The 14,909-nt window shown below is 41.5% G+C and overlaps 1 protein-coding gene across 1 annotated transcript in view; it reads right to left on the bottom strand.

The window, feature by feature from the left end:
- The window catches only part of LOC311057242 (multidrug and toxin extrusion protein 1-like), a gene marked incomplete at both ends in the record, with an annotated part of 18,456 nt that extends 4,277 nt beyond the window's left edge, over positions 1–14,179 (bottom strand). Inside the window, 9 exons of the mRNA XM_084074193.1 lie at positions 3,673–3,786; positions 3,900–3,997; positions 5,053–5,150; positions 5,270–5,314; positions 5,773–5,815; positions 6,671–6,819; positions 6,956–7,024; positions 13,721–13,822; positions 14,033–14,179. Coding sequence (XP_083930319.1) covers positions 3,673–3,786; positions 3,900–3,997; positions 5,053–5,150; positions 5,270–5,314; positions 5,773–5,815; positions 6,671–6,819; positions 6,956–7,024; positions 13,721–13,822; positions 14,033–14,179 — 865 coding nt within the window. The remainder of the gene's footprint in view (positions 1–3,672; positions 3,787–3,899; positions 3,998–5,052; positions 5,151–5,269; positions 5,315–5,772; positions 5,816–6,670; positions 6,820–6,955; positions 7,025–13,720; positions 13,823–14,032) is intronic.
- Between the last annotated feature and the right edge of the window lie 730 nt (positions 14,180–14,909).

Below are 14,909 nucleotides of genomic sequence, written 5' to 3'. Positions count from 1 at the left end.
CAATTTTATTATTAAGGTTTTGAGGCCATCAGGCTCAAAGCCTTTCTTGGGATACTAGGCTTTCACTATTATTATTATTCTTCCGCCGTTTTTGCCAGTTCTGGCCTAACCACGTGGTCACTTTTTATGAAATTCGGCAATATGGTAGAGGGCTATGCCAAACGGCGAAAACCCGAAACTCACAACCATTGGCCAAAGGGTGGCGCTGTAGCACTCAATTGAAAATGCCAACTTTGAACAGGTACAGCTCATGCCCTGTTTGACCTACAGCCATGAAACTTTGATACACACATGCGTCTCCTCCTGCCTAACAACTTTCACTGTTTGACTTTTGACCTCTGACCTTTAGATCTCCCACCATTTCGAATTCTATGAAAAGCAGTAAAAAAGACTCTTCCTTCGTACAGATTGAGCAATCTGTACGAAACTGTATACACATGAACTTTGGACCAATGCCGACAGACGTGAGCAAGCGGATTTTCCATAAGTGAAAACGTTAAGCTTTTATAAGCCAATGAAAATTGCAGTTTTATGAAAATTATTCATCTGCCCCTAACACATACACATACATGCAGACTCGCATTTGTTTGACACTTTGCAATATTGTAGAGGGTCATTCCAAGTATCACTGAAACCAATCTTACTCCAATTGGTCAAAGGGGGGCGCTATAGCAATTTTTTGAAAATGCAAACTTTAAACAGGCAAAAGTCATGCCTCGTTTGGCCGACAGCCGTTAAACCTGCTTACACATGTGCCTTGACTCATGAGGAACACATGTATCACTTTGACCAGTAAGCTCTGCCCTTAGATTGTCTGCAATTTTGAGCAGTTTGAAAAACATTTAAATGCAGGATTTCTGAGCAATTTGCATGAAAGTGTGTCATGTGTGTGAACTCCCTTTTTACTAGTTCAGGTCTGTTGGCCCAATGGCTTAATCATCTGCCTTGATACCACAGGGTCGCCGGTTCAAATCCCACGTCATGCAGACTTCAACTCAATTGCATTGCACACAACATGATTGTATCAATGAATAAACATGCAGTTGATAAATGAAATGCTTGTTGAGAGTAGTTGTTTTCAATGTATGACGTACTTCATTCCCTCTTTTGTTTTGTTTTGTTGGATTCTCCTTTTTCACTGACTAAGGCTGTGGATTGAATAGCTTGATCAATACACTGTTAGTCTCATGTGCCAGAGGTCCATGGTTCAAACCCCACTCGTCACAGTTTACATTTAAATTGCATTGTACAAAACATGACCCTGTTAATTCAGACATGTGCAATTTGATGCATGTTCACTTCTTCTCTCGTGCTCTCTCACTGCCTCTCTTTCTAACTGCCTCTCTTTCTCTTTCTCTCTCTCTCTCTCTCTCTCTCTCTCTCTCTCTCTGCCTCTCTCTCTCTGCCTCTCTCTCTCTCTCTCTCTCTCTCTCTCTCTCTCTCTCTCTCTCTCTCTCTCTGCTCTCTCTCTCTCTCTCTCTCTCTCTCTCTCTCTCTCTCTCTCTCTCTCTCTCTCTCTCTCTCCCTCCCTCCCTCCCTCTCTCTCTCTCTCTCTCTCTCTCTCTCTCTCTCTCTCTCTCTCTCTCTCTCTCTCTCTCTCTCTCTCTCTCTCTCTCTCTCTCTCTCTCTCTCTCTCTCTCTCTTATTCTCGAAACACAACATGACTGTATCAATGAGGAACATATCTATTACTTTGACCAGTAAGCTCCGCCCTTAGATTGTCTGCAATTTTGAGCAGTTTGAAAAACATTTAAATCCAGCATTTCTGAGCAATTTGCGTGAAAGTGTGTCATGTGTGTGTGAACTCCTTTTTCATCAGTTCGGGTCTGTTGGCCCAATGGCTTAATCATCTGCCTTGATACCACAGGGTCGCCGGTTCAAATCCCACGTCATGCAGACTTCAACTCAATTGCATTGCACACAACATGATTGTATCAATGAATAAACATGCAATTGATAATTGAAATGCTTGTTGAGAGTAGTTATTTTCAATATATGACGTACTTCATTCCCTCTTTTGTTTTGTTTTGTTGGATTCTCCTTTTTCACTGACTAAGGCTGTGGATTGAATAGCTTGATCAATACACTGTTAGTCTCATGTGCCAGAGGTCCATGGTTCAAACCCCACTCGTCACAATTTACATTTAAATTGCATTGTACAAAACATGACCCTGTTAATTCAGACATGTGCAATTTGATGCATGTTCACTTCTTCTCTCGCGCTCTCTCACTGCCTCTCTTTCTCTTTTCTCTCTCTCCCTCTCTCTCTCTCTCTCTCTCTCTCTCTCTCTCTCTCTCTCTCTCTCTGCCTCTCTCTCTCTCTCTCTCTCTCTCTTACTGCCTCTCTCTCTCTCTCTCTCTCTCTCTCTCTCTCTCTCTCTCTCTCACTGCCTCTCTCACTGCTTCTCTCTCTCTCTCTCTCTCTCTCTCTGCCTCTCTCTCTCTCTCTCTCTCTGCCTCTCTCTCTCTCTCTCTCTCTGCCTCTCTCTCTCTGCCTCTCTCTCTGCCTCTATCTGCCTCTCTCTCTCTCTCTCTCTCTCTCTCTCTCTCTCTCTCTCTCTGCCTCTCTCTCTCTCTCTCTCTCTCTCTCTGCCTCTCTGCCCCTCTCTCTCTCTCTCTCTCTCTCTCTCTCTCTCTCTCTCTCTCTCTCTCTCTCTCTCTCTCTCTCTCTCTCTCTCTCTCTTATTCTCAAAACCGCTCATTGCTGCTTGCTGCTATATTTTTTTATTACATTTTTGCTGAGAAACTGTCCCCAGTAAGTATTATTGGTACAAATCAAATATGTGTGAAACCTAGCCTGGAAACCAGTCTGGAAACCTAGCCTGTGAAACCAATACACTCAAAGCAACTTGCAAGCCATTAATTTGGCCATTTACAATTTCTAACATCACTAGTGAGAGCATGGGGCTCTAAGGCCCTGACACACCACGCTGACTTGTTAGGACCAACGGTTACGGTTACGGCAAACGATCAGATCGCTTTGGGTCTGATTACATCTCTCATTTAAAGAAAAACAGCACAGAGCCACAGTCTACAGCTGACGCCCAGCTGGTGGCGCTGCTCTGCGCCTGTGTGATAGGAAATAACTCTCCATAATGTGTTGCGTGCTGGGCAAATATGTGAATGAACATTATAGTAACAAATTAATTTAAAACCAATGCAATCCAGCTGGGTGATGGGGTTTCCCAATCATTACTGACTAACTTTATGATAGCAGCAATCAAAAAACTAAATGTAATGCCAAGAAAAAGGAACACTGGATTATGTTCCACAATGGATGTTGTAGTTTGTTAACATTTCTGGAGCAGAGAAAGAGGTAGGAGGCTTGTCATGCATTTAACTTGCTTTACTTTCACCCTCATCATGCTGGCACTTAAAGACCAGGAAGCATGTAAAGCCATACACTCTACAGTTATGTATGAGTCGTCAAAACTCAAATCAAGAACGCTGCTTCCGACTTTTGCTACTACAGTGATGCCCGAGATTAGCTGTTCACAGGCGGGCAGACGGAGGCGTTAAAGACTCACCGGAGGAAAAACATAATCCCTCTCCTAATAGAACCCATTATGAAACACTTGACACAATTTATTATAATTGCCTTACAACAATCATAAAGAATTAGCATTTTTAGTCAGGAATCTCAGGATATACAAGAAACTCACAAATACTGACCTGCAAGGAAACTTCCCACCTCAAAGAGCCACCATTCAAAGCAGACCATGAGAGTGCTGGGAATGGCCAATTGCATATAGGAACCCCAGTCCTGAAGGCATTCACTGGACCAGCCTAGATGGAGGGCCAACCAAGAGATGACAGAGATTATTGTGATTTTTTTTTTAGCTCATCTGTGTGTGTATTTGTGTGTGTGTGAGGCATGCTAATGCTTTGTTACATCACACCTGCCCACGTCTGTTTATGAAGCTTCTTCCAACGGATGTAACCATAGAGAAGCAGACAGATGGTGATACAACCGAGGCTGTTAGCTATTGCCGATCCTCTGTAAGTACACACACGCGCACGCGCACGCACACACACACACACACACACACACACACACACACACACACACACACACACACACACACACACACACACACACACACACACACACACACACACACACACACGCACACACTCAGACACATGTGTGCTTCACTTACTGTATATATAAGACTATTGTGAATTTACACATGGCATGTCCATGTAGACATGCATACAGCTTATTCTTACACATGCACTCTCTCTCTCTCTCTCTCACACACACACACACACACACACACACACACACACACACACACACACACACACACACACACACACACACACACACACACACACACACACACACACACACACACACACGCTGTTAATCAATAGGTGTTTCATCACCAGTAGATGTTCATATTTCACATAATCTATTTTTAACCAGTGGTGGAAAATGTACTCACATGTTTTACTTAAGTAAAAGTATCAATACTGCAGAAGTACTCTGTTACAAGTAAAAGTCCCGAATTAAAAATTCCTTGAGTAAAAGTGCAAAAGTATTGGTATCAAAATGTACTTAAATTACCAAAAGCAAAAGTACTAAAATGTTTGAAAATAGCAGATCTACAAGCTCGGCTATTTTCAAATAGCCCTGGTATAAAATAGGGCTAAAGTGGTTAATGTATGTTTTATAATGTAATAATTTATATCTGCAAAGTAACTAGTTACTAAAGTTTTCAAATAATTGTAGTGGACTAAAAGTACAATATTTGCCTCTGAGATGTATTGGAGTAGTAGTAAAAGTATAGACAATTGGAAATTCTCCAGTAAAGTAAAAGTATCTCAAAATTGTACTTAAGTACAGTACTTGAGTAAATGTACTTTGTTACTTTACACCACTGTTCTTAACCTAGTATTTATTTGCAGATAAGTCATACTGACAAGCCAATTAACTTTAAAATAATGAATTAATTGAATTATTTATGGACTAAAAGTGTTTTGGGGGCTTATGGGGAGATGAAAACATTCTGAGGAGGACAGGAAGAGCAAATCATGGTAAACACCTACAGCACGCCCATCTCCAGGACGTAGATCAGAACATAGTTGTAACCCACGTTCATGATGTTTGCTGCTGCTGCCGTGTACATCTGGGGCAAAATGATCCCCTGTCCGATAAAACAAAATGGAATTTACAGTCGGGAACAGGAGAGGTTATAGTCAGACCAAAATTACTTTGAGAGCTTGTTTGTATTTTTCAACCCAGCCTGTAGGAATGAACTCTTACTTGATTCTGAAGGTAAGCAACCTGTAGTTGATGCAGGAACATAGCCTGTAGGGGGGTAATGTCATTTTCAGACAGCAGAACTCTCAAACACACTCTAACGTGTAGATTTGATGAGATCATCTGAGATTATTTGAAATTCCTGTCAAATATATTTTCCAGGAATAAATTCTCCCAAAGGAGAATGTATTTCTCCGTCCCAGACAAGATTTTCAGAAATGATACTTGTTGCCTTGATTCACAGAGGAATCGACACAATATAATTCAATCCCAACACGGAACCAGTATGCTGCATAGCCAGCAATATGATTTGCTAATGGCTGGCTATGCTTATGTCTAATACTGTTATATAACACTGACTTGTAGGTATTGTCATTCAAATTAAAGAAAGCTAGTGTATATACATTGTAAGCAGAACATGTCAGAGTTAGTCAACATATATGACATTATCTACAGAACATTCCATTTAGCTTCTATAGCAGAGAAGTTTAGTAAAATACACTCACTGGAATAGCAGGGAGATATGCCATCACATACAGCTGGGCAATTCTAGAAAAGTACAAACCTTTTATCACTTCAGTACAAATAGTGTGTATTTATTTCTGTAAATGTGTCTTTGTCCCTTTGTTTTCCAAAGGAACCATTATTATTACTTGCAAGTATGTAAAAAACGTATGCACGTGCTGTGTATATCGCATGCATGTGACCCAATGAAGAGATAAGGTGTCCAATTATAATAGAGCATGGAAATGACTGTGTGGATGCATTTGTAGCAGAGTATCCTGCCTGAAGACCAGAAGCGTAAGCTCTCTGTTGGCCATGGGCAGTTGTGTAAAAAGTACTCAAATTTTTTGCGTAAGTAAAAGTATCAATACTGCAATGTAGAAATACTCCATTACAAGTAAGTACAGAATACAAAATTTACTTGAGTAAAAGTACAAAAGTATTGGCATGAAAATATACTTAAAGTACCAAAGGTTTCCTTGTACCTAAAGTACTCATTATGCAGAATGTCCCATTTCAAGCAAAAAATTCAAAATGTATAAAAATCTTTTGAAAATAGCAGATCTACAAGCTCACAACGTGTCGCATCACGACACGTTGTGATCTTATATATAGAGCTTAAGCGGTTAATGTATGTTTAGTAATGAAAATCGAAATCTACAAAGTAACTTGTAACTAAAGTTTTCAAATAATTGTAGTGGAGTAAAATTACAATATTTGCCTCTGAGAGGTAGTGGAGTAGAAGTAAAAGTATTGGAAATTGGAAATACTCCAGTAAAGTAAAAAATACCTCAAAATTGTACTTAAGTACAGTACTTGAGTAAATCTACTTAGTTACTTTACACCACTGGCCAAGGGCAGCTGGAAAAAGTACATATTCTCTCATCTGTGTGAACTTACCTGGCCACCTCCTCTTCCTGCTGCAGGAGCAGTAGTAGGCTCTGTGAGTTGATGAGCAGACCCCAGCAGGGCAGACAGAACAGCAGTAGTATCAACATGCTCCTCTGGAGGATTACTCCCACACGGTTCAGGTTCTTACTGCCATAGGTCTAGAAGAACAAGCATGCTGTACATAAGACAGAAGTTCTGGGCATCTAAATTAGTTGCTTTATATCATATCATATCATATGATGCCCTTATTAAGTATTATTGTATTATTATAATAACATAAGGTACAGTGCTCACCTGAGAAATGAGTGTGTCACAAGCCATAGCGAGGCCAAAGCCTGTGGCTAGTGTGCTCGCGTTGATGGTCTGACAAAATGGAAAACAACATGGAAAATTAGACAATCGATGGGAAATATGACCCATGTTTGGGAAGGGCCTGTCCATTGTTATGGCAGCCCATTATTCCGAAACCCCAATAGGCTGAACATGTTCAGAAATTTGGGTTACTAATATGGTGCTTTGGAATAAAGCCATAGCACCGTTTTGGGCAGGGCCGTCCTTTTGATCTGCTTCTGTATGATGTGGGACAATCTCTGTGACCATACATACACTATCACTAACGCCACGATAAAGATCTGTTTACCATTGTGTGCCTCTTCTATAATATCCTGTCAAGCTAAATCTATTATCATACCAACATTCACCGATACTGAACAACTTCAAGTCAATGTTCTTTATGATTGGGCCAATATTATATATATATATATATATATATATATATATATATATATATATATATATATTGGCCCAATCATTGGCCCAATCATAAAGAACATTGACTTGAAGTTGTATATATATATATATATGTATATATATATATATATATATGTATATATATATATATATATATATATATATATATATATATATATATATATATATATATATATATATATATATATATATATATATATATATGTATATGTATGTATATAAAACATTCATCTTTTGTAAATTTGACCAAAATAGGTACGCCAGGGTTAATTTATTAATTTTTTATTACTGTCATGACTCATTTTGCGTTACCGACATTTAGATATTAGTGTTTATGGATGTGCAATAAATGTGTTTATCTGTTATTCTAATGGCCTCTGACAACCACTTAAATATTCTTTGATCCCAATGAATTCTCTCCAGAATAGCCCAGTGAACCAAGACTGCAGTGTGTGACGTCCCCACAATGTATTAGGAAGCTGACTTTGGACTTGCATGTTTGTTTGAGCTTTACAGCCAAGTGAACTTTGTTTTATAGTATTCCTATCAGTTCTACTACAAAATCCAATAAGTCATCCGGTGTCCTACTACTGTGACCCTTTCTAACCTTTGTCTTCTTACGGTAAATTAGAGCAGTGGTGCTCAAACCTTGTCAAGGACCCCAAATTGATATGTATTTGGTCGCGGACCCCCATCTGAAAAGGTTTTATGCCAGGGAACCCCCAGAAGAGAAGATTATGTAAAGAAAATGTTTAAATGATTCAACATTTTACAAACATTTTCAATATTTTTCAAAAACTTTCAAAAATAGCAGATGTACAAGCTCGCAGCGCTGCACAAAGTGACGCTCTGTGAGCTTGCAGATCTGCTATTTTTGAATAACCAACATATAAATGGATATAAAGTGGTTAAAATGATTGTGATGCTATATTAACTACTTTTGCTGGGGACGCTCTGGAACCACCCTAACGACCCCTGGGGGCCCCCGGACCCCACTTTGAGAACCACTGGATTAGAGGGCTACCCTGACCCCCGCTTTCATGTTGCTTTCTAATTACTGAGAGACAGCACACAATTACAAGTGTTGTCTGTTGCAACCCTGCTCATCTAGGCCAGTAGTTTTCAAACTTTATTTGCTCAAAATCTCAAGACACACCCGTATTCATATCTGTGCAAAATAGCCTATATAACTATGCTATCACTCCTATCACTTTGTAAACATTCTTTTTTTTTTTACTAATGCTAGATAAAAAGCCTAATCACTTAAGCCGCATTTCAGACGTTCACACATTTTCAATCATAAATAGTCGATCTACAAGCTCACTCACAACACGTTGCATAAAGGTTTGCCTATTGCACAAAATTGGAACATCAGGTTGAAAGTGGTTAAAATATATATATTTTAGGGTATAGAATTTGCATATGGGAAATGAGTGTGCACAAAGTACTGATATAGTAAATTGTTATCACTTTTTGTATAGTTGCAAATATTGCTATTGTTATAATAATGTGTTCTTGTCACTAAATCCACTAAAAGGCACACTGGGACTAAAAGGCACACCGGGACTTATCTCACGGCACACCTTTGGGAACCACTAGACTAGGCCATCACTGTTATGTCTGTTGACAGCATGAGACAAACTCTGTTGTTGACGAATTATTGTGACATTTCAACAACACACTCGATGCAACAGATTACTCTCTACTAGAATGGAAAGGCACTCAGACGTGGTGTAGTGGAACCAACCACATGAAACCTTGCTGGCCAGCAGTGGTGGGAAGTAACTAAGTACATTTACTCAAGTACTGTACTTAAGTACAATTTTGATGTACTTTTATTTTACTGGTGTATTTCCAATTTGTTATACTTTTACTTCTACTCCACTACATCTCAGAGTTAAATATTGTACTTTTTACTGCACAATGTGAGCTTGTAGATCTGCTATTTTCAAAAGATTTGTATACATTTTTGATGTATGATAACGGGACATTCTGCATAATGAGTGCTTTTACTTTTGATACTTTTGTACTTTTACGGAAAAAAAATGACTTTTACTTGTAACAGAGTATTTCGCCATTGCAGTATTGATACTTTTACTTAAGTAAAACATTGTAGTACTTTTTCCACCACTGCTGGTCAGTCAGACTGGACCCTATACAGTACTTGCACCTAGCCTCTATTGCAACTCATGGCTTCCAAAATGCTCCATTCCAAGGACCCCAAATAGACATAGCCTCTGGCTGCGGCCCCCAGATTGCAAAATGGCCATAATAACATGCCCAAAATACTGATGTTGAAATGGGTTGAACTGGCACAATCATCTTATGAATTGAATTTAAGAAAGAAATAAACCTGTGCTGTAACTAATCCATCTCAATAAAATAAAGAACATGCAAAAGGTAGAGAACTGCCTACAAAATTAAAGAGGAATTAAAAGTAGCTCTTAAGGTACAGTATGAGCAATTCAACCAGAAGATTACATTTCTGTTCTGGCAGGCAGAACCACCATAATGTAGGGAAATTAACTGAATGTATTCCTGTTCTGGTTTTGCAACGACAGGATGACTCATCTTACTTCTCCATCTGCATATTCTAAAAGTGGCTTCACTTCATTTACTACATGATTATGTTGACATTTCATTTGATGTTACCCATTGGAAGCTTTCACGTCCAAGCATTGTTCTTTCAACCCAGACATTGTTCTCTGAGCACTGTCTACATCACCTTTGCAAAATTGCTTGCTTTATTTATTGCAAAGCCCGCTTTATGCAACGATGTCACAGACCAAAAATAGCCGATCTGTAAGCTCACAGTCACAACGCATCGCGGTTGCAACGCGTTGTGAGCTTATAGATAGCTATTTTCGGTCCACCCCGCAAAGAGCAAAGTAGGCACAACGATGATTATGTAAAAGCTACGTTTTTACATGGAATAATGCATTTGTACTTCAGTGCTCTTCCTATCATTTGGGGACAGAGACTGTCTTCTTTTTCTTCTTATTCTTTAGGCTAATTCCCACCTGGGTCTCCTCTTGCCTGGCAGCTCTGTCTTCAACATCCTTCTCCCAGTGTACCCCTTATCACTCCTCTGCATATGTCCAAACCATGTCATCCTCACCTCTCTTGTTTCACAGAGACTGTGACTAGCAGTATTTCCTGGGCCATACACTTAATAGTATGTATACTATAATTAACGGAAAGCGTCCGACTGATCAGTCTCAAACTCGCCGTGTGTGTCTTATATGACCCCGAGCTGTGCGGAGCCGAATGGCAATTCGGACGGAATAACGGTTTCTGAGAACATAAAAAGCACGAATATCTGTATCTGTCGGTCTGAGAAAGAGGCAGAAACTCTCTGTGTGTTCGGGGATTGAGTGCATCAGCTTCCCTGATTGGAAAACCCGACGGATTGGCTGAGCATCACGTCACGTTTGTGCCACTAAGCCAATATAAATCCCTAGTTGGCTAACTGTTTGGCCGACCTTCGCATCATGTTTGTGCCACATAGTTAAATGGAACGACTTGCGTCGTTCCCCACATGCAGGGCCCCAAGTTGCAGCGACTTCTGTTAATTACAACAACACAAATTACACACAGTACCGGCCAATATGGTTCAACCCCCAAAACATTGATACAAAAGGTTTTTCTGGCAGTATTGGGCATGCTAAATGACATACTAAACGTATACATGTATACATATTTTTTTGTGTGTTATCAAGCATGCCTAGAGGTACCAGGATCAATTAAACTCTTTTGTATCATTTTCTTCAATTGAGATACCTGTAGCCATTTCTCGCTCCCAGCAGCAATCTTGGACGCCATCTTGACAATTACGCCTTTCCAGAAGTTTCTTTTTGATTATTGGTATGTTATTTAGCATGCCCAATACTACCAGAATCCATTGAAAAACCTTTTGTACCAATTTCTTTGGGGTTAAGTGATACTTTTTCATATCAAAGACCAACCTGAGTCTATTTTGCCCTCAGATGTTTAATGAGTGCTGTGCATTGAGTGCAGTGACAAGCTATTCTTGAAGTGGACTGTAGCAACACTGAGGTTATCATAGCCGACGAGAACCTCCCAGACCAGTCTGGACTTTTTTCCCGTCATCACCACTGGCTTTACGTTATGCACACCACTTTAAAAGAAGGGCACTGTGCTCAGATCAATCGGTGTGTGTGAGATCTATGTACACAGACGACTCCTTATGTAGTTAAGCAGTGTTATGTAGTTAAGTATTTATGTTAAGACTCTCGCCTGCAGAAACGTGACTTTACCCCAGTTGGCCTTGGATTGAAACCTGCAAGAGCAGCTCTTCCTTTGTCTGCACTGCACTGTCCGCCCAACACATCATTAGGCACTCAGCAGCGAGTAATTAAAATAATAACTAGAAAAAGTGCTCCTCGGAGCACAAGTCTCCGCCAGCAGACTTGTGTTGGGAATGTTGGGAATGTTCTACTTCTGTGAATGTTCTACTTCTTATGTTCTAATTATTATGTCCTATCCGTCCTGTCTATGTAAGTGTCCTATCCGTCCTGTCTATGTAAGTGTCCTATCCGTCCTGTCTATGTAAGTGTCCTATCCGTCCTGTCTGTGTAAGTGTCCTATCCGTCCTGTCTGTGTAAGTGTCCTATCCGTCCTGTCTATGTAAGTGTCCTATCCGTCCTGTCTATGTAAGTGTCCTACCCGTCCTGTCTGTGTAGGTGTCCTACCCGTCCTGTCTGTGTAAGTGTCCTATCCGTCCTGTCTATGTAAGTGTCCTATCCGTCCTGTCTGTGTAAGTGTCCTATCCGTCCTGTCTGTGTAAGTCTCCTATCCGTCCTGTCTGTGTAAGTGTCCTATCCCTCCTGTCTATGTAAGTGTCCTATCCGTCCTGTCTGTGTAAGTGTTCTATCCGTCCTGTCTATGTAAGTGTCCTATCCGTCCTGTCTGTGTAAGTGTTCTATCCGTCCTGTCAAGTGTCCTATCCGTCCTGTCTGTATAAGTGTCCTATCCGTCCTGTCTGTATAAGTGTCCTATCCGTCCTGTCTGTATAAGTGTCCTATCCGTCCTGTCTGTGTAAGTGTCATATCCCTCCTGTCTATGTAAGTGTCCTATCTGTCCTATCTGTCCAATTATGTATCCTCCTATCTAATTGTTACAGTATCCACCATTTCTCAGCCATTTCGTGATGGTTCCTGTCTTACCTCACTTTGAAAGAGGCACAGACTCTTTCAAAGTGACGCCATGTATATATAGGCCGCTATACGTCACTAGCCAATCAGATCACACTATTTCCCCGTATTGTCACGTGTCACGTGAGGCTTGACCAATCGGTGTGTCATATTTAGAAAGTGAAAACAAAGTCTCCTGGCGGAGACAACAATAAGTGTACACGTGATGCGGAAGTCTGCCGCGGAGGAGCTGTTGAGAGTGGTCGAGGATACACTTGATGTACACTCGCTCAATGCGGAAGTGGAGAGCCTCCTCGCCTCCTCCACTCGACTCCACTCGCCTCCTCCAAGACGCACATGAACAATTGGACCGCGACTACTTCCGGTTCGAAGTCGGAGTGACCGAGTGGGAGTGAGCGAGTGGCCGAGATTTTCGGTATTGGAATCTGGCTTATGACTCTTTCAAAGTGACACATGTATTTATACTAGGCCGCTATCCGTCCTGTCTATGTAAGTGTCCTATCCGTCCTGTCTGTGTAAGTGTCCTATCCGTCCTGTCTGTGTAAGTGTCCTATCCCTCCTGTCTGTGTAAGTGTCCTATCCGTCCTGTCTGTGTAAGTGTTCTATCCGTCCTGTCTGTATAAGTGTCCTATCCGTCCTGTCTGTATAAGTGTCCTATCCGTCCTGTCTGTATAAGTGTCCTATCCGTCCTGTCTGTATACTGTAAGTGTCCTATCCGTCCTGTCTGTGTAAGTGTCATATCCCTCCTGTCTATATAAGTGTCCTATCTGGCCTATCTGTCCAATGATGTATCCTATCTAATTGTTACAGTATCCACCATTTCTCAGCCATTTCGTGATGGTTCCTGTCTTACCTCACTTTGAATATCATTGTCTCCCTTGCCTCTGAAAACTGTAGCATCAAGTCAGAATACACTCACTGAATTTGATTCCCTGACCCCATCACAGGAGAAACTCACAAGATCCTGATCCCTGTCCCCCTCTGCCCCACTCTGTCCTCCTCTGTCCCTATCCATATTTTTTTACATGATGTACATTTACAGTAGTATCATATTTCTATTATTATTAGTAGTAGTAGAAATAGTGGTATTAGTAATAGTAGTATTAAGTCATACCGCTGAGAAAAGTGCATATCCAGCCAGTTCTGCATTGCCTATATGACCACAGAATATGGTATTCACAAATGACAATAGGAAATTGAGAATCCGAGTTATCAGCTGTAGAGGGACAGAGAGAGGGAGGGGGAGAGACAAACAAGACAGGGACTTTTAAAGTATATGACCATGCACATCAGGAATAGAATAACAATCAGATAAAAGCACTGTTTTGTCTAACGGGGGTAGAGGGCACATACATGTTAAATTGTACAGTGCATAGACGGAGCATTAACAGCACCCCCGCTGTGCTCCCAACTTTCCCCTACTCACCAGCGGGCCTGTGAGCCGCAGGACATGGTACAGTTCCTCCCTGTAGGCCAAAGGTAGCAGTCGCTGCACATACGCACACCGGAACAGCTTGGAGCTGACGGCCGTCGCCTCGTCTCCCTCAGCCCCAGCCCCAGCAGGGGCCCCCATGGAATCGGGAGCCCCGGCAACCGGCAGCAGGCTGGCAGCCGGTTCTGGACTGGCCGGTTTCTCCATTCAGATGAAAGGAGAAAGCCAGACAGTGAGAGAGTGTGAGAGAGAGAGAGGGAGATATGGAGAAAAGGGGAGACGGAAGAAGGGAGAGTGGAGAGAGGGAACAGGGGGAGAGAAGGACGCTGCCCTGTTCGTCGACATGGGGGCAGTCGGTCCATGAAAGCACGGGGCTAGGTTACTTATTAAATCGGAGACCGACCACCTGCCAGCGGAGAGGGAGGGAATAAAGAAGATAAAAGAGTGTAAGGAGGAGGGGGGAAGTTTTTGTAGAGTCCCCGGACAGCCTTTGCTTGTTTCTGCTTTTTGTGTGTGCTATGCATGTGCGTGTGCACATGCGCGTGTGCGTGTGTGTGTGTGTGTGTGTGTGTGTGTGTGTGTGTGCGTGCGTGTGTGCGTGCGTGCATGCGCGTGTTGTTTACAGTACAATACAGTGCAACAGACACCTTTACGCAGCTGTTACGCAACAGCTTAAAGCAAAATTTGGTGTCAGCCAATGGTGAAGCAATCTGGGAACCCAGACCTAACTGAAAATGAAAAACAGTGACCTCTGCTGTTTGTTCTATCTCAGTTAGCTCTGGGCGGAACAAAACGCAGCACACGTGCGCAAGGAAACCGTTTTTTTTGGTCTGCCTTCACGGCTCCACTTCCGCGTGGTGCGACTATGTTT

The sequence above is a fragment of the Gymnoscopelus microlampas genome, assembly GCF_963454915.1.
Source record: "Gymnoscopelus microlampas genome assembly, chromosome: 12".
NCBI lineage: Eukaryota > Metazoa > Chordata > Actinopteri > Myctophiformes > Myctophidae > Gymnoscopelus > Gymnoscopelus microlampas.
This window is presented reverse-complemented; position numbering and strand designations above follow the sequence as displayed.